The sequence below is a fragment of the Elgaria multicarinata genome, chromosome 1, assembly GCF_023053635.1.
Source record: "Elgaria multicarinata webbii isolate HBS135686 ecotype San Diego chromosome 1, rElgMul1.1.pri, whole genome shotgun sequence".
NCBI lineage: Eukaryota > Metazoa > Chordata > Lepidosauria > Squamata > Anguidae > Elgaria > Elgaria multicarinata.
Genome location: NC_086171.1, coordinates 152,368,906 through 152,391,546, shown reverse-complemented (window position 1 = coordinate 152,391,546; position 22,641 = coordinate 152,368,906). Strand labels below are relative to the sequence as shown.

Sequence of the window (22,641 nt, the reverse complement as noted above, 5' to 3'; positions counted from 1 at the left end):
TCTATAGAGAAGCTTTAGGTCTTGCGAATCCCCATGGTCTGTACTCAAGCTTACCATCTGATCTGTTGTTTGTGAAAACTAAGATGAAGATTCTTACAAACAGGGTCAGTTGTGATTAAACGTGAATTGGAAATGGCAAAACATACCAAGAGAGAACCTGTCCACATGGTATGAAGATTATAGAATGTTCCAAAAGAAAATTTCTAAAATCCAAATTACTGTACTATCTTTGTAAGGCCAACACGAAGTTCACAAAATACAGAGCAAGTTTTTTGGTTCTCCACAACAAGGCAAGATATTAAACAAAGCAAAAGGGCAGGTAGTGGCTGAGGGTCCAAGGTGCAACTTGAAACCATCTCAGTACCTCATAATGCCGGGCTGGGCAACCTGTGGCCCCCATGTTCATAAAATTAACAAACTTTATTGAGATAAGGATGGAGATATAAGGGTGGGGATGACAGAATATAAGGGTGGGGATGACAGAAAGGTAGCATTAAAAAAGTCTACTCTCTAAATAACCTACACTGGGCAGTCTTAAACCTCACATTTACTTGCAAGAAACACCTACAATGCTCACTAGATGACAAATTTTATGGGAAGAAATCTGTATTTTTAACCCTCAGGAGAGAGGGTTCATGTGTGGAGCTAGGTCCTCCAAACAGGTATGACTATGTGGTCTTGGGACCACCTCTAGAGCAGACTTCTGATATTTGGGACATAGCAGGCCCAACATATACACAGAGGGAGGTGGGCTGTGTCACCTCTCCACACCCAAGGGAAGCTGGAAGTACAAAGTGTGAATTTCTAGGGCAATTCTTGATGAGTTTGGACCCATGCATAGTCCAAGGCACCCTGGTTACTAGAAACATCTGAATAGAGGAGACTTAGCTATTTTTACATCATAAAAGAAGACTGGAAAGATGTCCACAAATGACCAAACTACTCCAGTACTAACTAAAATGCTAAAATGTGCTACATGCCTAGTCCAAGAACCTGCCTGCGGGGTTTTTTTAAAAGTCCAAATGGGGGACATTTGCATATATTTTCCTTTACAATGGGGGACTTGAAGTTTACTCCCAAATGACTAACAGGCTTCCAGGCCATCAAGAATGCTGAACTTTTGCAGCAAACCTAGGCCATAGCTAGACCTAAGGTTTATCCCTGGATCGTCCAGGGGTCAAACCTGTTCATCTAGGTGACACACAGGGGATCCAGTGCTCAGGCAGGGGTGAACCCTGGATGATCCCAGGATAAACCTTAGGTCTAGCTGTGGCCCTAGTCTAAGGCATTAGGATTATCAGAAATATCTGAAACAGCCTCTTTCTGGAAACTGGGGAGCAATTTTAACCCCAATTAGCTAAGGTACTTGAAAGCTGAGTGGAATACATACAGCTCACAATTCAAATAGGATATTTTTACATCTAATAGTGAAAATATGGAACAGGAAGTTTAGCTTCTTGTCCCAAAGAGGAAGCAGGTTGGAAAGTTTGGTATTGGGAGTTTCATTGGCCTCAATAGTCCCCACAGACTAGGATTTGGCAAGTGCGCAGTCCTGGCGCAAGCTCTTCTGCCACCTGAGGCGCACATGTGCCACCTCTGCATTGCCTTCCACCCCTTCCCATCACCAAGTCTTGCCCCTTCCTCCTGTTGCATTGAGCCCACCTACCCTCTTCCTCCAGCCACATCTATGCTCCACACAAGGTGTCCATCCCCTTACTGCTGGCTCTTGCTCCCTGCTCTTTCCCACTGCCACTCCACACGTGCCTCCTTTCCCCTTTTACTGCTGCGTCTTTGGTTCTTCAGAGACCAGTCGGGCTGAAATGCCTGGCTCTGAGAGGATACTCCCTCAGAACCATGCATGCTTAGTTGATCTCCTAGGTCACCGCTCCCATAATGCCTGGCTCTGAAGAAGGACATCTCAGAACCACGTATTCCTCTGAAGACCCAGACAGTCCAGTTCCTCGGGCGATATGGCTCATCAGAAAGCCCACCACCTTCTGCCTCATGCTGAGAAGATTCTCAGAGTAAGCGAGAAGGCAGGCAGCTGCTCTAGATCCCCCTGTCAGACGTTCTCTCACTATGGCATTTGCCAGAGCAAGAGAGTGGCTGGCAGGGGGATCTGGAGCATTCACTGGAGGCAGTCACATTGGAGGGCCCTCCTGGCAGGGGAAGTGGTGCAAGTCACCACTCCTCCCACTCTGTCACCTGAGGCAGGGGCTTCACCCCATCTCATAGGAGGGCCAACCCTGTGGGTTGGGGGAAGAGACTTCCAGTAGCAGCCAGAACCATGCATTTTGGGCTCCATGTTTATGATACATGTCTGATCTGATCTATCCTGGAAAGATTTAAAATGGACTATAACGTGGTATTTGAAGCAAGCCCTGTAACACACTTCTACAACTGTAAAGCACAGTATATCTGAGAACTCATTCCAGACATTGAATTACAGTCTCTTTTGTACCTTTCCTCATCCCCATCTTGAAAAATACACGTGGGGATTGTGGAGCTGTTTGAATTTTAAATGGGGAATGCTGGCCTGGCTGTGCATACCAACTTTCATTCCGATTCCTCCATTTAAAAGCAAGAAGTCACATTTCAATATACTTTATATTGTCATCCCCTCCATATACAAATTTGAAACACATTGCTATGTCTTGGAAGTGTGTTTATTAACTCTGTGTTCAGCTCTGTTGGTTATCACATTATAAATAGAGAATTTTCTAAGAGAATATTAAATGGGTACAGTAAACCCAACGCCTCTCATTATTTAAGACAACTATCAGAGACTCAGATTTTTCCCCCTGAATGTTTTTCAGTCTTCACAAAAACCAGACTAGCACTGGCCTCAGACATTTTGCTGCCTGAGGTGGAGCAGCAGATGGTGTTACCTCCCACCTAAATCCAGGTCCATAGCATCCAAGGCAGGTCAAGTTATTTTAGTACACAAGGCAGAAAATCCCTCTGCCACTTTTCCTCATCCCAGGGAATAAAAATACAGCCTCAGCCAGGGACTCCACTCTGTCTAATGGTAGGGCTGGTCCTGACTCAGACTTTGTTCTGCTCTCTAAGTATGTAGAAAGTGAAAGACTGCCATAACAGACCACGAACAGCCTCCTAACCATCTCATACAGTGAGTGAGGTGCCCCTGTGTTCACCAACCCTTTACCATCACATCAGGTAATGCCTGCCTGAATGAGAGACTCCATGCAAGATCTAGACAGTGTGCCTTGCTTTGTATACAAGGTAGCCCTGAATGCTCCTGCTCCTGAGCGCTTCATGATGCAAGTCCTTGATGTCCTCCAATAGGAATATACGAACCTACCTTATATCAGCTCAGACTACTTGTCCCTCAAACCCAGTATTGTCTACTTTGACTAGCAATGGCACCCCAGGGCATGAGGCGGAGGTCTTCCAAATCATCTGCTATGTCATGATTCCCTTTTAAACTGAAGATGCCATGGATTGAACCTGGGACTGACATGCAACACATCTGCTCTACCACTGCACTTTGATCCCACCTTATAATCAAAGTGGGGAGGGACTGGGGAGGATCTTGCTACTCCCATGTCCTTCACGACCTAAAACTGCTTATAGTGATGTTGTGACATATGTTTAGAGATACAATTCTGAATTTTTCATGTTCAATGTGCCTTGTTTTCTCCCTTCTTAAGTAGCCAACAAAGGACACACTCTCATTCAAATACTGGACTCTTTTGTGGCTCTAAAATCATGAAGTTGCTTCTAGAAGAAAAATCAGGCAGATCAAATAGCCGAAGGGTATTTTATCTCACATTCATGAAAAGAAACCACTTGCAGCATGTACTGAGCAACAGTAAAGTTCCAATTTCTTCAGTGCCTCCCCAAGAATGGACACCGCACAAAAACAAAAAAGGGGGAGGGAATCCACAAGAGGAACAAAACATAGAATGCTTTAAAAGTTCTCAGCTCAATATGAGTCCTCTTCTCTCACTGAGATACTGAAGAACGTTCATCATGCTGGTACTGTAGCTTTTATTTTTATTTCTATAATTAATTACATTTCTATACCACCCAAGAGCAAAAGCTCTCTGAGCCATTTACAAAAGCTTAAACCCTTAAAAATATAATTTTGAAAGAAAAAAACTATTTTCATACAAAACCAAAACAATTTACAGATTTCAGTTTGGGCCTGTACACCTTTATCATGTCTCCCCTTAGTTTCAATATTTGTATGCTGCCTGTCTTGTAACCATTTCCAGGCAGTGTACAACATGCAAGCAAAAAATAGTTTGCCAACGCTAGGAAGAACTACTCTGTACTTCATATATCATTTATTTATTAGAACATAAGAAGGGCCATGCTGGATCAGACCAAGGGCCCATCTAGTCCAGCACTCTGTTCACACAGTGGCCAACCAGGGGAGAGGAAATAGCGAGACTAGAGGCTAGGAGTGGAGAGAGAGAGAGAAAAGGTCTACTTGAATGAAAGAACGCTGGGCAGGCCAGGAAGCAACTCTTCCCATTTCCCTCTGCCTCTCAGCCTCTAGCCTTGCTATTTCTCTCCTCCACCCTCACCCCCACATACGTCTTGACTAGCCAGTTCCCCACAGGAGCCATTCTATGACTAGCCACATCCTCCAGGGGAGCCATTTTGTGGTAGTGCCTACATCAGTTTCTCAAATTCTGAAATGTGCCCACAGGTCCAAAAGGATTGGGGACACTGTGCTGTCACAATAATGAATATTTTGCTACAAGAACAGGAAAAGACAACTGATTTAATTGCTGGATACATATATTCTATGTGACACTAAAGAAAGTATTGGGAATTGTATAGGCTGTTCTGAAGACACCAGTCAAGATTCCTAATGAAGTTGCTGTCTAACAGATTAAAGGTCAGGTTGTGGGATGGCTGGGGGGAGCCAAAGCTTGAATTTTGAAGGCCTCCTGTGTTTAATAATAGCTCAGTAGCTACTGCTTAAATAGCATCAGCTCCTACCAGTTTGGGAGAGAGCAAAGTTGGGAAGGCAGAGACAAGCCTTTGACATGATTCAGGAGAGGCTGGGAGACTTCTTGCCCAAGGATGGAATAAATCCTCAGGCTGCTCTTGCTGTTGCCTGTGGCTCAGCCGCGGCAGTCGTGCTGTGGAAATGGATACAACGCAGAGGCATCCAGAGGAAGATCGATGAGGCCAGACAGTGGCGAGATAACAGCTTGGGGCAGATGGAAAAATTGATTTTGACATTTAAACAAAAGGTGACCTTTTCTTAGGGGTGGGGTGAGCTCTGAGAACTACTTTCTGAAATAACCATTTTAAACTGTGTTCATGTCTGAATGATGGAACCTGGGTCAGCTTTGCTAGTGATCATGGATTCTTTTGTCTTATAGCAGGGACAGGGAACATGATGCCTGAGGGTGTCAATATGCCCCAGACACCTTTCTGGATGCCTGCTAATCTCCTCCTCCTCCTCCTCCTCCTCCTCCTCCTCCTTCTTACTATTGGCAGCTGGGATTGCTGTGAAATAGACTTCTGTTGGCTGGAAACCAGAAATTCAAAGGAGTTGTGTAATGTGTTGGGGCTCAGACTTGTACTCAATCTTTTGGGCAGGTTTCTTGCCCTTTGCCACACCTCCCACGACAGTCATTTTGTGTTGGTGCCCAGGACAGTTTCTCAAATTGCCAAAGTGTAGATCTAGCCATCTTGGTGCTATATCTATGTTGTGTGATAGCTGCTCATCCAAGCTTAATTCAGTTAATTAAGAGAGCTTTGGGCGGTATAAAAATGCATTAATTAATTAATTAATTAATACACAAGATTGTCCAATATATGACTTTAATCCAGAATGGAGAAGTTGGTTAGAACCAACTTCTCCATTCTGGATTAAAGTCATATATTGGACAACCTTGTGTATTTTGCAATAAATCCTATATTTTTAATCCAAATCTTAGGCCAATCTTCCTCTGGTTTAAGTGTAAAGCACAGCCTCCCCATGGTATATCCTGTCTGTGGGTACAAGCAGAGAGGACCATGGTGTTGGATACCAAGAACGTGATAGTAAAAATACCCAACAGCAAGCATGTGGTGCTCCCTACCTGTGTACACTTCTGAGTTGGGTATAACGTGTGATTGGGCACATGATAACATAAGGTCTGCTTGATGATATATTTATAAATACTTTCCTCATAACCAGAAGATTAGCCTGATACTCATTGTCTATCTACTTGCTTGCAGGAATATTTTTTCTTGCTAGGATTCAGGTCTCTGTGTGTACAATGGACACTATAATATCTTTTCCACTGAAATGAGAGTAGCATTTAAATAAGGATACGTATTGTAGTACAGTAAGGACAACAAAAGAAGAAAATGTGGATTCTTTGGGCGCTAGTAAGAAATTTCTTAAAAGTTTAGTGGAACTATCTTTTCAATTTCATATTATTACTGCACGACTCTTAAGGGCTTAGAAGAAGTTTCAATAGATTTTGTTTTAAATATGTAAACAATAGGACATAAAGCCATTAACCTCAGTCTGAAATTGAAATTAAAATGCAATTCTATATTTGAAACCCACCAGAGGATTCTAAGATTTTCAAATACTATCTTGGGAATTGTTATGTGGTTCCATGAGTTGGCTTTGAATATTGAACCCTGAATCTTGGTGCACTAAGTTGTCAGAATTAAGCCCTCTGGGGCTGGCCTAAGTGCTGTCTTACCATAGCCACCTCATAAGGATGTTTGGAGCAGTAGGCTCGGAGCTAGTCCAGGGTGGACAACTTGTGGCCTTCCAGATATTTTGGGCTGCAAATCTCATCAGTACTAGCTTGCGTAGGCAATGGTGAGGGATCATGGGAGTTGTAGGCTAAACATCTGGAGGGTCACAAGCGGTCCACCCCTGGACTTGTTGCTAAAGAGTAGATCTCCTCCTCTTTTGAAACCTCAGCTCAGGGGCAGGCTTCATTCCCTGTCGAAGCACTTGTAAATTTGGGAGGCTGCTTCCCAGCCACTGCTGATGGGGCTAGTTCTGCTTTAATTACTCAAGAGCTCATAATTTGGTCTGGGAGCAGAGAAATAACAAATTGCTGATCCAAAATTTGCCCATGATCTTCAAGAGTATAGTTTTAGTATTTAACCAATTTGTTTAGTATCCTAGCTTTGCATGAGGCTTCCATCGGTTGCCGTACCTTCAAGCATGCACGCTCAGTTAAACAAGAGCAGGATTTTAGAAATGGTTGACACAAGAGAATAGTTACACTTTAGGCAGCAGTATCAATGACACTGACTGCAATACAAGCCACATTTTAAAATTGCGGCATCAGTTCATTGCCCTATTGGGAAATCTACCTTCCAATACCAGTGTGTGAATGTTCCTTGCAAATTTCAATTTCTGTATTTTGGGGATACAAGTGGGACCTACAACACAATGTTGCAGTGTATCCCTACTCCCCAGGAGTGCTCTAGTTCAAGACTCCAAGGAACCTTCTCAGTCCTTTTGTGGGAAGGGGTAAGTGTGTAAACTCAGAGGTCCTTCTTGGGCTGTTTTGGGGAGTCTTTAAATTTATGTATTTCTGCATGCATAGGAAGTCCCCTGAGAATGTAAAAACTGCTACCTTAATTTGGTGTGGCTTCCAAATGAATTGGCACTCAACCATGTGGGTTTTCTTGCAGAACCCTAAAGTCCAGTCAGAATTGATCCTGTCCCTGTCACTAGCAGGACTGGCAGAGAAACTTCGGGAGGGGTCTTTTTCTCCAGAAAGTGTCTTATATGCCTACATAAAGAAGGTGAGTGTAACAGGGGTTATTTCTGCTGTTTTAACAGGAAGCCAACAGCCATGTTTCCATTCAACTGAATTGCCGGATAATTTACACTTTTTATACAGCTATTGCTCGTTTTGTCCCCGGGATTCGTCCACACAATTTTCCCCCCAGCAAGATATTTTGTTTGAGATGTCAAATTTCCCAACTCTGAAATAGCAGTAAGTTGTTACTGGAAAAATACAATATATATCTTAACAAGACATGATTATGCTTCTGACATTAGATGTATAATCCTTGTAATCTCCCCTTGATTATGAAAGATAAGATCTTTATATTGTATTATCCTCAGTTGTGCAAAAATACTCCTCACTGACTGTGTGATGTCTATCACATATATACAGAGATAGAGTAGAACAGCTCGTCCAAATATTGACAAGGTAGTAAACAAAGAAGCACGTACCATTGCTACCTAGATTATACATTTTGTATTTCTTTTCTCTTGTTTTTAAGAATTATGATGGAGGCTCTAAAGGGAATAGTGGACAAAAGGGCCACCCATTTGTATTTGGCGGATATCCCAGGTGTCCCACTACAAACGAAACAAAACAGGGTTAAGACTGCCATTCTAGTAAACTTTGCCTGTAGTTCTGCCATTAGGGTATCCTTTGACTCAATTCTTGTGGATTGGTAGCAAAATATGGAGCATCTAATGTTAGTTCAGCCCAGGAGATATCATTCATTGCTACCTTCATAGCTATTCAGTCAATAACTAAGCTTTAGTCATACACACAGAAAAAGAAAAATGTCCTACTGTCCAAAATATTTGGCAGTGCTAACCTTTTGCACCTGCAGCAGGAACCCTTATTGTTTCTAATGAACACACTCTTTATCCCCCCTCTCTCTCTTCCCTGATGCCATCTTCCCTGTTGCAAGGCTCTTGAAGTAACCCGGGATGTGAACTGTGTAACTGATTTTATTCATGGGTGTGAGGAACAGCTTCGAGAAGTGAAGAAGCAGAAGTGCAAAGGCTTGCTATATGGCGTTCCTGTCAGCATTAAAGACCACATTGGATGCAAGGTGCTCTTCTTTATCAATAAATGCTTTCAATCAGCACTTATCTTGTGGTGGTCTGTCTATGGGTGATTCCAGATGGAGGGCTCCTAGTGCTAACCATCAAAAGACATTGTGCTTTCTCCTTTAATGGATTTTCTTTCTTTTTTTTGCAGTAAGGAAAATAGATGCAAGAAGTGTTGGGAAGACATAGGAGGGTTATGAGTGGAAGATGACATTGGGCTGATCTACAGCAAGCAGGATATTCCACTATGAAAGTGGTATATTCTCATACATATTTCAGTGTTGGAAGGTGCCAGGTCGCCAGATGCCCATACCCCCTTTCCCTTGACCATTTCCTGACTTTTGCACGATTTCCCCTCATTCTAAAAGGTTTAAACACCTCTTCTAAGGTTTTGGTACTGGCAATAAGAGCTTTGAACTAAAACATGCTTATATTCTTAGCTCCACTACCTTTGCCTTCGGCCCCATCCACCTCAGCTTTACATGAATAGTACCTTCCTTTTGTACAGTTCTTGTCTAACTGCTTCTATTTTATCAACTAGGCTTCATTGTTTTGCTCTTGGCAGGAAAATATCACCGTTTGAAATTCATCAGTCCCATCATGTCAAATCAGCTGTGTTTTCTTTCCCAAAGGACCATTTCTCTACGATTGGCTTGGTGCAGTTTCTCAGCAAAGCAGAGGAAGATGACAGCGTGATGGTGAAGGTTTTGAAGAAGCAGGGGGCAATCCCATTTGTGAAAACCAACAACTCCCAGAGCACAATAAAGTACTCCTTAGATCTCTCTCTCTCTTTTTTTATTACAGTTCCATATCTTTTGCTCTCTTTCCAGATATATGATAAGAGTTAAAATTTCTCAAGAAACTAGCACTTTTAAATGCAGGAAAGAAAGAGGAAGGGGGACATGACAGAGTTGAAATATTCTGAACCATGTGAATAAAATGATTTCAAAGAAGTAATTTTCCTTCTATAAGAACTAGAATTTGGAATCCTCCAATAAAAGTGGTCGACCTGGGCTCAAGGCAAATAAGAGGAGGTATTTCTGCACATTTAATTTAATGTGGGGATTTTACTAGCAGATGATGTAGCAAGCTTTTTCAAAAAGCTTATCTTAAATGCTTAGAAATGAGAATACATGGAAGATATGTTTCACAGTGGGGCCTGATCGACACAGGGAGCAGAATGAGTGGTGATGCCATTTTTGAATGCTTCCCCCCCTTTGCAAGCTAGCATCACAGAGAGATGGATTGATGAGAACTTTCTCCATGGTCTGTTAGTTCCCCTCCCCGCCATACAGTTTAATTTTTAAATGTGGGGAGTATCCAAAAATGGCACCCCACAGCAGCTGTGGGGTAGCCATTCTACCATCTCATTCTGGCTATTATCCATAATAGCGAAATGAAATCTCTATGTTCAGAGGAAGTAGATCTCTGGATATCATATGCAGGGGACAAATGTGGGGGTGGTCATCTCCATCATACCATTCCTGAGAGCTTCTTTGGGGCATCTAAACAGCCACAGTTGTGGACAGTGTTGAACTAGATGGATGTTTGGTCTGATTCAGCAGGGCAGTTTGTATATTCTTATCAACTCTGTGTTGACTGCCTTCATGCATATTTTATAGGTTTTACTGCCTGCTTGCTATTTTTCTCTCTCCTCTGTGGGTCTCTTGATGTTACTTACATGCCATTTCATTCTTGACCTATTGTTCTATGCTCTGTATGCTGATGCACAATCTTCTATCTCATTCAAGCAATCTTCTATCTCATTCAGCATTGACTGCAGCAATTCAATCTTCGGTCAGACGCTAAACCCCCTAAACCACAAGAAAAGTCCTGGTGGTTCGTCTGGAGGGGAAGGAGCACTTATTGCAGGAGGAGGGTCCATCTTGGGCTTTGGGACAGATGTTGCTGGAAGCATTCGCGTGCCCTCCAGCTTCTGTGGGATTTGTGGACTCAAACCAACGGGCTCTCGACTGAGGTAGGTGCTGGAATTTCCATTGGATTCACAAACGGCCAATAGTGGGAGGTGTGTCATTTGAGTTGAAACAAAAAGTGCTCTTTGGATGGATTCACAAATCAAATGTTGGTATTCTTTTTACTTTGATAAACTAATTTTATTGTCAATATTACTACTTCTATTTATTTTTACTATTTTGGTTAGAATTTATACACAGTGTTTAACAATTTATGCGAAGCTTCTTTTAAATCATCAATAATTATTGTCATAATTCTAAAACAAACTGTGCCTAAATCTAAATTTGAATTTTACATAAGTTTAATTATGCAAATTTTAAAATTCAAACTTTATAAATTGAATGTCAGTCTTTATATTTGTAGCCGTCACTAGTCAAATGCAATCACATTTTGGAATATGACTTTTCTTTCTCATATAGGTATTCATTTTATAAAGGTTGCACCTGAGCCACAGTCCCTCCCTGTAAACCTGATTTTACATCTCTTGTCAATTTTTATTTTGCTTTGATAGTAAATTAATTATGTCAGCAAATAAATGCTTAGATGGAGTAAGTGAACTGTTATTCTAGTGTAGGTGAAATTATAAGCCATATCATCATTGAATGAATATCAAATCAATGCTTTGGGAAGAAGCACAGCTAGAAATATGTACAATCTTAGACCCAAAGCGCATTACTTTAAAAATGTAAAGTGCAGGGATCCCAATACAGATTGGTACCCTAGCTTGGGACATATGAGGCCTTTAATCCCCACCCCACCCATGGTCCCTTGTTCCTGCAATTGATGTATTCAAGCAAATAGATCAATGTTTGTATTGATTTATTTGCACTTCATATATAGTGCAGAGGGCTGGATCTGGATTGGGATGGGAGCAGAGGAGAAAGGTTTAAAGCCCTCTTTGTCTCTGCCCCTGTCCCCCCGCCCCAATTAGGGGCTAACTCTAGAAAAAAGAAAAGAAAATAGATGTAGCTTCTTGCTCCCTTTTTTAAAAACCCTGTTCATTTGGCAAGGAAACAGACTTTTGTGATCAATTCTATAGATCAATGTTTGTATTGATTTATTTGCACTTCATATATAGTGCAGAGGGCTGGATCTGGATTCAGATGAGAGCAAAGGAGAAAGATGTTTTAAGGATGTTTTAATCATGGATGCTATGTTTTTAATCAGTTTTTAATGTGTTTATATTCATTGTTGTTCCCCGCCTCGATCCAAGTGGAGAGGCGGGTAAGAAATAAAATAATAATAATAATAATAATAATAATAATAATAATAATAATTAAAGTAGCATGTGCTTTTGCCATTAATGCAGGAGTTATACACTGGTCTTTATTCTTGGAGCACCTCACCCAATTGTAGGCCATCTGCATCGGTTTACCAGGGAGGGTGGTTTGGACTTGATATAGCATCAGTCTCAAGATACAGCTGTAGATCATCTACACCTGGCTATTTCCCACCCCAACCCCCATCATTTAAGCATTGTCAATGAATATGTGGTGATCCATACAACCACCACGCACTGCTCTTGTTCCTCTTCCCTGATTTGAATGCATGAAGAGGACATTCAGCTGAAGCATGGTTGCCATCTTCCAACTGTGTTGATAGTTAATACATATTTGTCTTGTTTACTTTCCTCCCCAGTGTTGTTGGCCTTGCTAGCCCTATAGCAGGCATGAAGTCAGGTAAGTCTTTCTATCCATCTCAAATTTTTTTTGTTTACATTTATAAAATACCTTTTTGGATTAAGTCCACCTAAGGTGATGAACAAAATAAAAGTATAAAAATACAATAATAGAACAAATAATTAAAATACCCCTTTAAAATATACAAAAATATAAGACATCTAATATGTAAAATAAATAAAAAATAAAATAAAAAAAATCCCAGAGCCATAGAAATAATGCATCAATAAAACAGAAGCATGTGCAATACTACTCATCAATTCAAAAGACTTTTAAAGTACTGCAACTGAAAACACACATCGCTTGGGGAGGGAAGTCTGTAGGGTAGGGGCTACTACTGAGAATGACCTATCCGTAGTGCCTTCCCGCCTAACTGATCTTCAAGGCAGGCCAATGTGTAATATCTCCAGAGCTGATCTTAAAGCATGGGTAGGTTAATATGGGTGCATGTGGTCCACTGAATAGCCTGTCCTTAAATTGTTTAGGGCTTCAAAGGCCAAAACCAGCAGTTTGAGTTGGGCTCAGAAATGCACTGATAAGTAGTAGAATTGGTGCCGAATTGGTGTAATATGTTCTGACCATCTGGCCCCAATGAGTGCCTGAGCAGCTGCATTCTACACTAGCTGAAGCTTCTGGGTTGTCTTCAAAGGCAGCCCTATGCAGAGCTCATCGCCATAGTGTAGTCTGGATGCAACTGGTGCTTGCATAACCATAGCTAGGTCTACTTTCTCTAAGTACGATCACAGCTGGCATAGCAGCCTAAGCTGGCAGAAGGCAACCCTACCACCGCAGCCATCTATGCTTCCACAGAGACCAGAAGAGACCCCAAACAGCAAACATGGTCCTTCAGGGGGAGTTCGCCCTTTCCCCCAGATCACCTGGTTTCCTTGCCCACAGCAGTTCCTTGTTATCTGGATTAAGCATCAGTTTGGTCACCCTCATCCATCCCAAAATTGCCTTCAGTTACCTGTTCAAGAGTTCTGTGGCCTCTCTGTAATTTGCAAGAGTAAATAGAGGCAGAGCTGTGTCATCACATTATTGCTAGCATGGCTTTTTAAATGTCTGAATGATTTAGTAAAAAACATATAATCATGTCTGATACTTTCCTTATATTGGAACAACTCCGTGTTTCCTAAATGTTGAGAAAGTGGCCTGTTGGTAACATTAGCTTTTATTTTAATCATGCAGTGGCTTAAAAAACCACAACCCACACAAGCATTAGTATTGGGGGCAGATATGCCTAGTGAATGGCCTCTGGTCACATGCTAACACTGGTATCTTTTCGGCACCAGGTTAAGAACTTCCTCTTCTCTCAGGCAAGAGGAAGGTCTTAACCTGGCACAGACTGCTGAGTTTGTTTGTTTTTAATGGACCCCAGAATATGTTTTTATAAGGATACTGTGTTTATGCTTTTTATGTTATTAAACTTTGCATATTTGTTTTAATGAGTATTGTTTTTAACTTTTGTAAACCGCCCAGAGAGTATAACCATGCTATTGGGCGGTATATAAATTAGGGATGTGCTCCGCTCCGATTAGGAGTGTAGAAGCAGTAGCGGATTGGCCTGCTCCGCCTTACCCAGAGGCGGAGTAGGAGCGGACCGCGGACCCCCTAGAAGCAAGGCGAAGAGAAGCGCCCATTTTTCGGAGCTCCGAGTTCAGGCGGAGCGCTCCGGTCGCCATCTTGAAAACATTTCGCCATAGGATTGCATTGCGGCAAATAATCGCGCATAACTACGTTGTTTTTGAAGCTATCATTCTGAAAATTCTTGTGCACAGAGAGTCGTGGATGGGGGTCATTTTGAGACCACTCTCACCTCTCTGCGTTGTCTGGGTCGCGTGCTATATTTTTGTGAAAATCGGGTCAACCGCGCGGCTCAAACGGCGTTTGGCTTTTCGCCCATAGGATTGCATTGAGGGAAAGAATCGGGGATAACTGGGGGGGGGGTTTAAGCTATCATTCTGAAAATTCTTGTGCACAGAGAGTCGTGGATGGGGGTCATTTTGAGACCACTCTCAACTTTCTGCATCGTACGGGTCGCGGGCTATATTTTTGTGAAAATCGGGTCAACCGCGCGGCTCAAACTGCGTTTTCGGCTTTTCGCCCATAGGATTGCATTGAGGGAAAGAATCGGGGATAACTGGGGGGGGGGTTTAAGCTATCATTCTGAAAATTCTTGTGCACAGAGAGTCGTGGATGGGGGTCATTTTGAGACCACTCTCAACTTTCTGCATCGTACGGGTCGCGGGCTAGAGGTTTTTAAAAAATCGGTGGGAAAAATACCTTTTTCAAAGGGCTGAGGGGCAGAGTCAGCTCCCGGTCATGATGATCCCAAAGTTGGAGGAGGGCATAGGCAAAACAGGTAACTTGGGATTCTGGGAAACTTCTCTTTCTTCATCTGAACGGGCTTTTCCCCGTGTTTTTTAACACAGTAGCCCCACCAAATGCACAAACACAACCTGAAATCATATACTAAGCCAAGAATAAGAGATAGAAACACAGCACTGCTCCCCACCCTAACCTTGGTGAACAACTGAATCGATGTGGTGCAAGGGGATGAGCTCCCCTAGGGCATCTCATTGTGGACGTGCCCCCACTCTCTCCTGCACTGGAAGGCCATTAGAGCCTTCCAAAGAGAGTAAAACGGTGGAGCAATGCCTATCATGAGTTGAAGTGAATGGTCACTTTTCAGTGGTGGAGCAATGCCTGTTCTGAGTCGAAGTGAGCGTTTTACTTCTTCTCAGAGCTGTTGGTGGCTGTCAGTGTCTTGAACTGGCAGCTACTTCCCCCTCCCCCGGGCACGTCCCCCTATTGCTGGTAAAAGACAGATATAGCCTTTTTAAAAAAATTCTTCTTGCTGTTTATTGAGCAACACTGCTGCTTTTAATTCCACCCCTCCTTTGTTTATTTATTGATTTATTCCATTTTATATGCATTACTGGCTTATCCTTGGCTCACTTCCTTATGCCCCCAGAAATGCCAGCTGCATGCCTGCCTGCCTTCCCTCCCTCCTCCCCTGCCCACCTCGCAGGGATGTTGTGTGTGGGGTGCCCGATTTTCAAAAATTCGCCAAAAATCAGGGGATGATGGGATTGCTTTGAAACTTGGCGTGCGTGTGTATATCCCCATGAGGTGTCATGGTGCCAAACATGAGGTTTCTAACTTGAACAGAAAAAAAGTTGTATAATTTTTTAGCTTTCAATGCAAGCCTATGGGGGGGGGAACGGAGCTCCGGATCCGGATCCGGAGCTCCGGGCGGAGCGGAGCGGAAGTGGGCGGAGCGGCCCGATCCGGAAAATGGCGGATCTGCAAGTGAAGCGGAGCGGGGGGTCCGTGCACACCCCTAATATAAATGCAATAAATATATAAATAAAATAAAATGCTGAAGTCACATTGTTGAAGCTAAGTATGGTTAATGTATGGATGAGGTGCTGCCACCTCTCCGATAGAGAACATGACAGACACATGTCCAGGCACATACAGGTGTTTCTTCTGGAATGAGGGCAAAACTTGCAGCTGTATCTCAAAATAAATTTCAATGCTTTTCAGTGAGAGTTGCATCTTTTACTCCACTAAAGTCACCTCGGGAGTGTTATGAATATTATTATTTTTCTAAGGAGGATAGGCAGTTGCCTTATAATAGATCAAGCATTTTGTCCATCTAGCCCAATATTGACAGGCAGCAATATCCCAGCAAGGATGCTTCATTTCAACTGACCCTTTTAATCAGTGATTGAACCTACCACTCATCTCTGATCCATCCCCCTATCTTGGCTATTGAAGAACAGGCAAAGTCAGAAAAGCGGAGATGCTATTTCCCCCCCCCTCCAATTTCTTCATTTCTTTGCAGTTACGGGAACAATTGGCCCCATGGCAAGAGATGTGGAAAGCCTGGCTCTGTGCATGAAGGCTGTCTTGTGTGACGAGTTATTCTGCCTGGATCCTTCAGTACCTCCAATGCCATTTAAAGAGGAGGTAATTAGTGGTAGGGAGAAGGTAAGCGGCTGAGAGGTTCAGCACCATGGACAACACTAGTGTAGACAGTAAATGATGCTCCTTTTTTGAATAGTTATATAATGATTATGTCATTCTGCATGATTTGATACAATTCTGAATCCATTGGAGTGTTTGATCCATACCCAGTGATTTAAAATAGTCTTCTGGCATCAGCATGATATGCAAATATATGTTCTTGTCTTTAATTTCCTCCTTTAACTATCTCAGCAAGTTAACTTGTGGCTCTCATTTTAATCTATGTTGTCACCTTATAAATCAATTGGACTGTACTGAAGAAAGTATTCCATTACTGAAAGCCATAAGATGGTTTATTTAAGTGGTGGAAATCTCCTTCAGTGCTTCAGTAAATAAACATTTCCTACTGTCTTCTTCCAGATTTACACCAGCTCAAACCCCCTCCGGATTGGATACTATGAAGATGATGGTTATTTTGAACCAACTCCCAGCATGAGAAGAGCGGTTCGGGAAACCAAGAATCTTCTTCAGACAGCAGGGCATATGGTATATTTGTTTCTTAATTCCTTAATTCTAGCCTAGATGTGTAAGCCCATTTCTGACACTTGTACATCAACCACAAAAACTTTGATTTGCATTGCCCACAATCCTTATATGCAACAGGTTTGCCTGTTTTCAAATTGAAATTATTGTCTTTTTCATGCAGCTCATCCCTTTTGTTCCTCCCCGCTTTAACTATGTAGTAGATGAGCTCTTCACTAGAGGCCTCTTTTCTGATGGAGCAGCAAATTTACTGGACAAGTTGTAAGTAGACCACATAGCTGGGCTTGATAGTTCTGCTCATATAGACTTGTACTAGCAGAGTAGCTTTGGTGACATCAGTCAGTGAAGAACGAATTTTAATGGGAGTATTATTAAGACTGAGATAAGAAAAGTTCAGGGTTGAAAATGTAGTTTTAATTAAAAAGAATATTGATTAAAAAATTGAGAGAACTGTGAAAAACACATTGTGAAATGCAGCCTGGGGGGTGGAACTAATTTTAGCTACAGGAACACTGAAGACCTGAAGTTGGGCAACTGTGAGAACTTATGGCCACTAACACTGAATCAGACTACTGCTTGGTCCAGGGATGGGGAATGTATAGCCCTTCAGCTGCTGTTGCACTGCAGCCCCCATCATCCCTTTCCCCAGACCTGTTACCTGAGCATTTTTTCACTGGAGATGCTGGGGACTGAATTTATCAACATTGGCATGCAAACCATGGCTCATCCACTGAGCTATGGGTCCTACCCTACATGGGCATGTAAGCTAGGAAATCAAAGGGGTGTTCATCCAAGTTCATTCTCATGGGCACACTTTATGTGCAGTTCCAAGGAGCCCAAATTGGTTGCCTGGTTGTGCATGCCTTGGCTGAGTGGTGCAACCTCAGAGAAAAGGTAATGCTCTGTGTACTGGAGTCGAGCCTCCTGAAGAATTCATACTCCTTTTATTTCTTTGAATTCAGACAACACATTGTTGCCTGTGTTGAATAATGTGTTGAATAACACAGGTTGAATAATGATAACTTTCTTTTGGCAATCCTCCATTGCTGACAGTAAACATGGCCTGCTTTCTTCTCCTTTCATCTCCCAGCAAAGGAGACATTGTTGATCCTTACTTGAAATCCCAGATTAATTGTTACAGTCTTCCCACTCTGCTGAAGAGGATTTTGGCATTCATCCTCAAACCTTTGGTGAGTATTTGGCCAACTCGTTTTGCTACCATAGCAAATGCTGAAAGATGCTTATGAGCATGGGGTAGGGTTGGCGTGACGATGAATGTGCCAAAGTATGGCAGATGATGTGCGTTTGTACTTGGGGTGTGAGCTCACTACTTACTGTAGTTGCTACTAAAGGGAAAGTGGCATGATTGTGGGATTCCCAGCGGAAACAAATATACATGTGTTTCCTTCCCAGTACCCTCGGATTGCCAGAGACCTCAATGCACTCTGTGGAGTTGGGTAAGGAATGACTGGTTTCAAAAATTGTCCTCTGCAGAATGTAAACCTTCAGCATTGTACAGGAAATGCAAAGGGGAAAGCAGTGTCCACCAATTAAATCTATCCTAGTGCAGTCTCTTATGAAAAGCTGTATTTGTGTATCAGCACAGTGCAGAGAGCATCACATTATTATTATTATTATTATTATTATTATTATTATTATTATTATTATTATTATTTTATATAGCACCATCAATGTACATGGTGCTGTACAGATAACACAGTAAATAGCAAGACCCTGCCACATAGGCTTACAATCTAATAAGTTGTAGTAAACAATAAAGAGGGAAGGAGAATGCAAACAGGCACAGGGAAGTGTAAACAGGCGCCGGGTAGGGTGAAGCTAACAGTATAGAGTCAGAACAAACTCAATATTTGAAGGCTATAGGGAAAAGAAAAGTTTTTAGCTGAGTTTTAGGATAAGCTCATGAATTTTCACATATGCAGGCACACTTTCAGCTGCATTCTTGACTATGTTGTTTCATTATTCCAATGTTGCAGATCAGCAAAAAACCTATGGAAACATCACGTGGCAGTGGAGGTGAGCTCTTGTTCCTCTGTCAGTTGCATTGGGTTTTTTAAAGAGAGAGGTGATTTATTATTATTATTATTATTATTATTATTATTATTATTATTATTATTATTTGTAAGTTGCCAACAAGCCATAGACAGTTGATGTGATGACTGATGTGATGACTAGGCTGACATTCAATCATCACCTCTGCTTTTATAATCTGCACTCAATATTTGCTACTTTCGATATGGACATGGATCTCCATTTAGAACAATAATATACAGAAGTCAGACCTAAAGGCTGATTTGCATGGGAGTTTTGTATTTGAGTACAAATGCATGTGCTGCCCAAGTATGAAGGGCACATGTTGTATTCTATATTGCACTCTATTTCTAAAATACATGAATGCACTCTTCATACTTGAAGGCTGGTATGTGTAATGTGTGCTTTGGCAGGCTGAGATGTGTCTGAAAGGACATTGTTTCATAATCAGCCACTAGGTGGCAATGTAATTGTACTAATATAATAGTGGGGAATGGGGGCGGGGGAGGGCAGGAATGTGGTGAATCTCTCTCTATTCCAACTTCACCAAAACTCTCTCTCTCCAGACTTACCAAAGAGAATTTCTTGCTGAATGGAGGAAGCTGAAGCTGGATGTTGTCCTCTGTCCTGTTTTGGGTCCAGCTTTTAATGAAGGCTACCCTGGGAAACTCTTTGGTATTATATCTATCCCTGTTTTGATTTTGTTTTCTTCCATAGCACTGGCAGAAATGCCCATCTCTCACGCCTTTGAATTGTAATAAGATGGAAACCACTTTTTAACCTGCCACATGCCAGCCAAAGGCTTGGCTCAAGTTGACAAAAGGTCCAGAAATGTATAGAACATATTAAGTGGATGCTGCCCTTTTAAAATAAAGTAATATAATGGAAACATATGGCAAGGTTGAGCAGGTGGCTGAATTTACCTTTTTAAAAAATATTAATTTTTGTTTTTTTGATTCTTCACAATTTTGTTCTACTTTTATATTACATGTAGAATCAGTTAATTAAGCAAGTAGCGGTAGAATTTCCAGAGGAGCTAAAGCAAAGAATAAAGAAGTTAATATAGGGTGCAATCATGTTGGACTTTTTTTCTGTCTAAATATGCATACAATTGACTCTTAATTAATTTCTCTCCCACCACCACCACCCCAGGTCAAAGATTGGGGAGGACCAACCCCCACCCCCCAACTATATATGGCCAGTCAGTGCTACTGCTGCAGAGAAAGTCCTGGTTTAGCTACTGCTACTCCTGCAAAGCATGCCTTTTCAAAATGTCCTTTCTTCTTGCAATTGTATTAAACTGAATATTTTGCTGGGCAATGTTCCTTTCTGTGCTGCTTTCCAGTACACCAATGGGATTTTTCTTCCTTGTTTGTGGATTCATCTTCTGAATTGTCCCTGTAACTCCCATGTGTTGTGCCCTTTCCCTCTGTGTACAAACATTGTCCTGCAAAGGAGTCTGATTTTTGTGTGTTGTGTTGTCTTACTGTGGTGACTGCATTTTTCAAAGTGATCACCTCATTTAATTGCCATTTCCCAGAGATCTTGCAGTCTCTGACCCCCACAAGAATTATGTCATGGATCATCTCTTCATGAAGGGGCTCATATTCAGTGTTCAGCCAATGAGAATACAGAGATAATAAAATCCACTACCAGTTCATTTTCTTTTTGCACATGTAAATTAAATTTTGCTCATTCATAAATCACATTGTACTTCATAATGAAATGCTTTTCTAAACTTCCCATCACATTATTATTATTATTATTATTATTATTATTATTATTATTATTATTATTATTTTAATCTCCTTCACTCAGCCTGAATGAAAGCAGGATATCATCTGCCTGGTCCCCCATTACAATAGGTATATCAATGTATTAATCTGTTCTTCAGGTTTGCTTTTTAACCCTGAAGCTATCCAGAATCTCTCAAACCTCCACTTTGGCCACTCACTGGTGACTGTAAATGGAAATAAGTCAGGAGGCCTTGACATTAAAGGAAGCTGCTTCTTTTTTTTCCCTGCCCAAGATGTAGGGTGACCAACTGTCAGGATTTCCCCGGATTTGTCCTGGTTTTTGTTCTTTCCATGGTGTCAGGGGGGATTTTCTATAATTTTCAATAATGTCCTGGAATGACACACCTTCCTCTTTAAGGCTGCCATTAGCATGGCAGGAGGGAATGACATGCTTTCTTGAGGCACATCATTCCCCCACCCCGAGCTCCAATTGAGGTCTTATAGGGGGAAGTGGGTCATTCGTGGACATTATAGAAAAGGCCCCAGTTGGAGTGGATGGTGGTGGTGCAGAATGAAAGCCTTTCCCCTCCTCCACTCCAATCGGGTTCTTTAAGGTGGCGGGGGAATAACGTACTTTCTGCAGGACTCAGAAAGCTGCTTCCACACACACACAATAGGTGTCCTCCTTTTTGGTTTCCCAAATATGGTCACCCTACCAAGATGTAGGCCTCTGCTCACCTTCACAGTTCTTAGTAGGCCGCAGTGTCTTTTGGTTCTCTTTTCCCCTTTCCCTTTTTTGTTTTAGATAGTGGGTTTCTGAATTTGTATCACTGCCACCTTGTGTTGTTTCCCTAATCTTTAACCAAAGTTGGCCTTTAACCAATGGCTCCCACAATTTGGTGAGGTGAATAACTGTCAGTTAACTCTCTGTACAATGCAACTTCCCTCAACTCTGTTCTGCTTTGACTTGACTCCTCCAACTTCCAGATGCAATTTCTTTTCACTCCTTCACACAATGAATAGAAAAAATTCAGCACACTGCTGCTAGCTATTTAATTTAAATTTCTCTGCTCTTTCAGCTGCTACATCCTATACCAATTTATACAATGTCCTGAACTTTCCTGCTGGGATTGTGCCAGTCACCACAGTTACCCAGGCTGATGAGGAAGAGCTTAAACATTACAGAGGGCATTATGGTGACCCTTGGGATAAGCGCCTGAAAGAGGTCAGCAACCATTACCAAAAGAATCTACCTGCCTCTTGCCGTTTCTCTTGCAACTTGCTAATGCTCTTGTCTCTTGCTGTCTGTCCCTCTACTTGCAGGCTGTTAAAGATGCTGTTGGGCTTCCTGTGGCCGTCCAGTGTGTGGCCTTGTCTTGGCAGGAGGAGCTGTGCCTTCGGCTCATGAAGGAGGTGGAGACTGTTGTCCGTGAGAGAAGAACAAAAAAATGACCCGTTACACCTCATTACAGCAGCATTACAAATGAATAAAAAAACAATACAGCTGGGCGCAGTAATGGATTGAGCATGCTGCAAGTCATCAGTAAAGTAAAATGCAGCACAGGGCACAGTTATTGGTTAAATATGACTCATCATACTTAAACAAGACCAGCTGGCCTAGAATGTGAATTGGAAGTGGCAAAATATACCAAGAGAGAACCTGCCCATATAATTTGAACTTCATAAAATTTCCTACTGGAAATTCTCTGAAATCCATATCGCCATAATATTAGGCCAACTCCAAAGTCACAAAATGTGCAAGCTTCCAAGTCCTCCAGAACTCTTCATCAGGCAAGATAGTAAACAAAGCACAAGGGGGAAGGGGAGGTAAAAATGGATGAGGGTCCTAGGTGCAACCTGGGCCGGATCTACACTACTGCTT

At 42.0% G+C, this 22,641-nt stretch overlaps 1 protein-coding gene and 1 long non-coding RNA gene across 2 annotated transcripts in view; one reads left to right on the top strand and one right to left on the bottom strand.

The window, feature by feature from the left end:
- The window catches only part of LOC134407537 (uncharacterized), a 29,316-nt gene that overhangs the window by 740 nt on the left and 5,935 nt on the right, over positions 1 to 22,641 (bottom strand). Inside the window, exon 3 of the long non-coding RNA XR_010026046.1 lies at positions 22,013 to 22,179. This is a non-coding gene — a long non-coding RNA (uncharacterized LOC134407537). The remainder of the gene's footprint in view (positions 1 to 22,012; positions 22,180 to 22,641) is intronic.
- LOC134407529 (vitamin D3 hydroxylase-associated protein-like) lies at positions 4,998 to 22,471 on the top strand. Its single transcript, XM_063139383.1, has 15 exons — positions 4,998 to 5,231; positions 7,639 to 7,752; positions 8,662 to 8,805; positions 9,436 to 9,569; positions 10,575 to 10,781; positions 12,416 to 12,456; positions 16,307 to 16,431; positions 16,849 to 16,974; positions 17,135 to 17,232; positions 18,062 to 18,161; positions 18,385 to 18,428; positions 18,969 to 19,008; positions 19,590 to 19,698; positions 21,839 to 21,984; positions 22,083 to 22,471. Exons 1-15 carry the CDS (start codon positions 5,022 to 5,024, stop codon positions 22,209 to 22,211), a joined length of 1,767 nt encoding a protein of 588 aa, XP_062995453.1. The 5' UTR covers positions 4,998 to 5,021; the 3' UTR covers positions 22,212 to 22,471.

What these genes read in the sequence shown, in the direction of transcription:
- LOC134407529 (XM_063139383.1), top strand. Translation starts at nt 5,022, where the DNA reads ATGATTCAGGAGAGGCTGGGAGACTTCTTGCCCAAGGATGGAATAAAT. An exon ending in TATAGCAGGCATGAAGTCAG is followed by an intron (nt 12,457 to 16,306) that starts GTAAGTCTTTCT and finishes ATTTCTTTGCAG; the next exon opens with TTACGGGAACAATTGGCCCC. An exon ending in CATTCATCCTCAAACCTTTG is followed by an intron (nt 18,162 to 18,384) that starts GTGAGTATTTGG and finishes TTTCCTTCCCAG; the next exon opens with TACCCTCGGATTGCCAGAGA.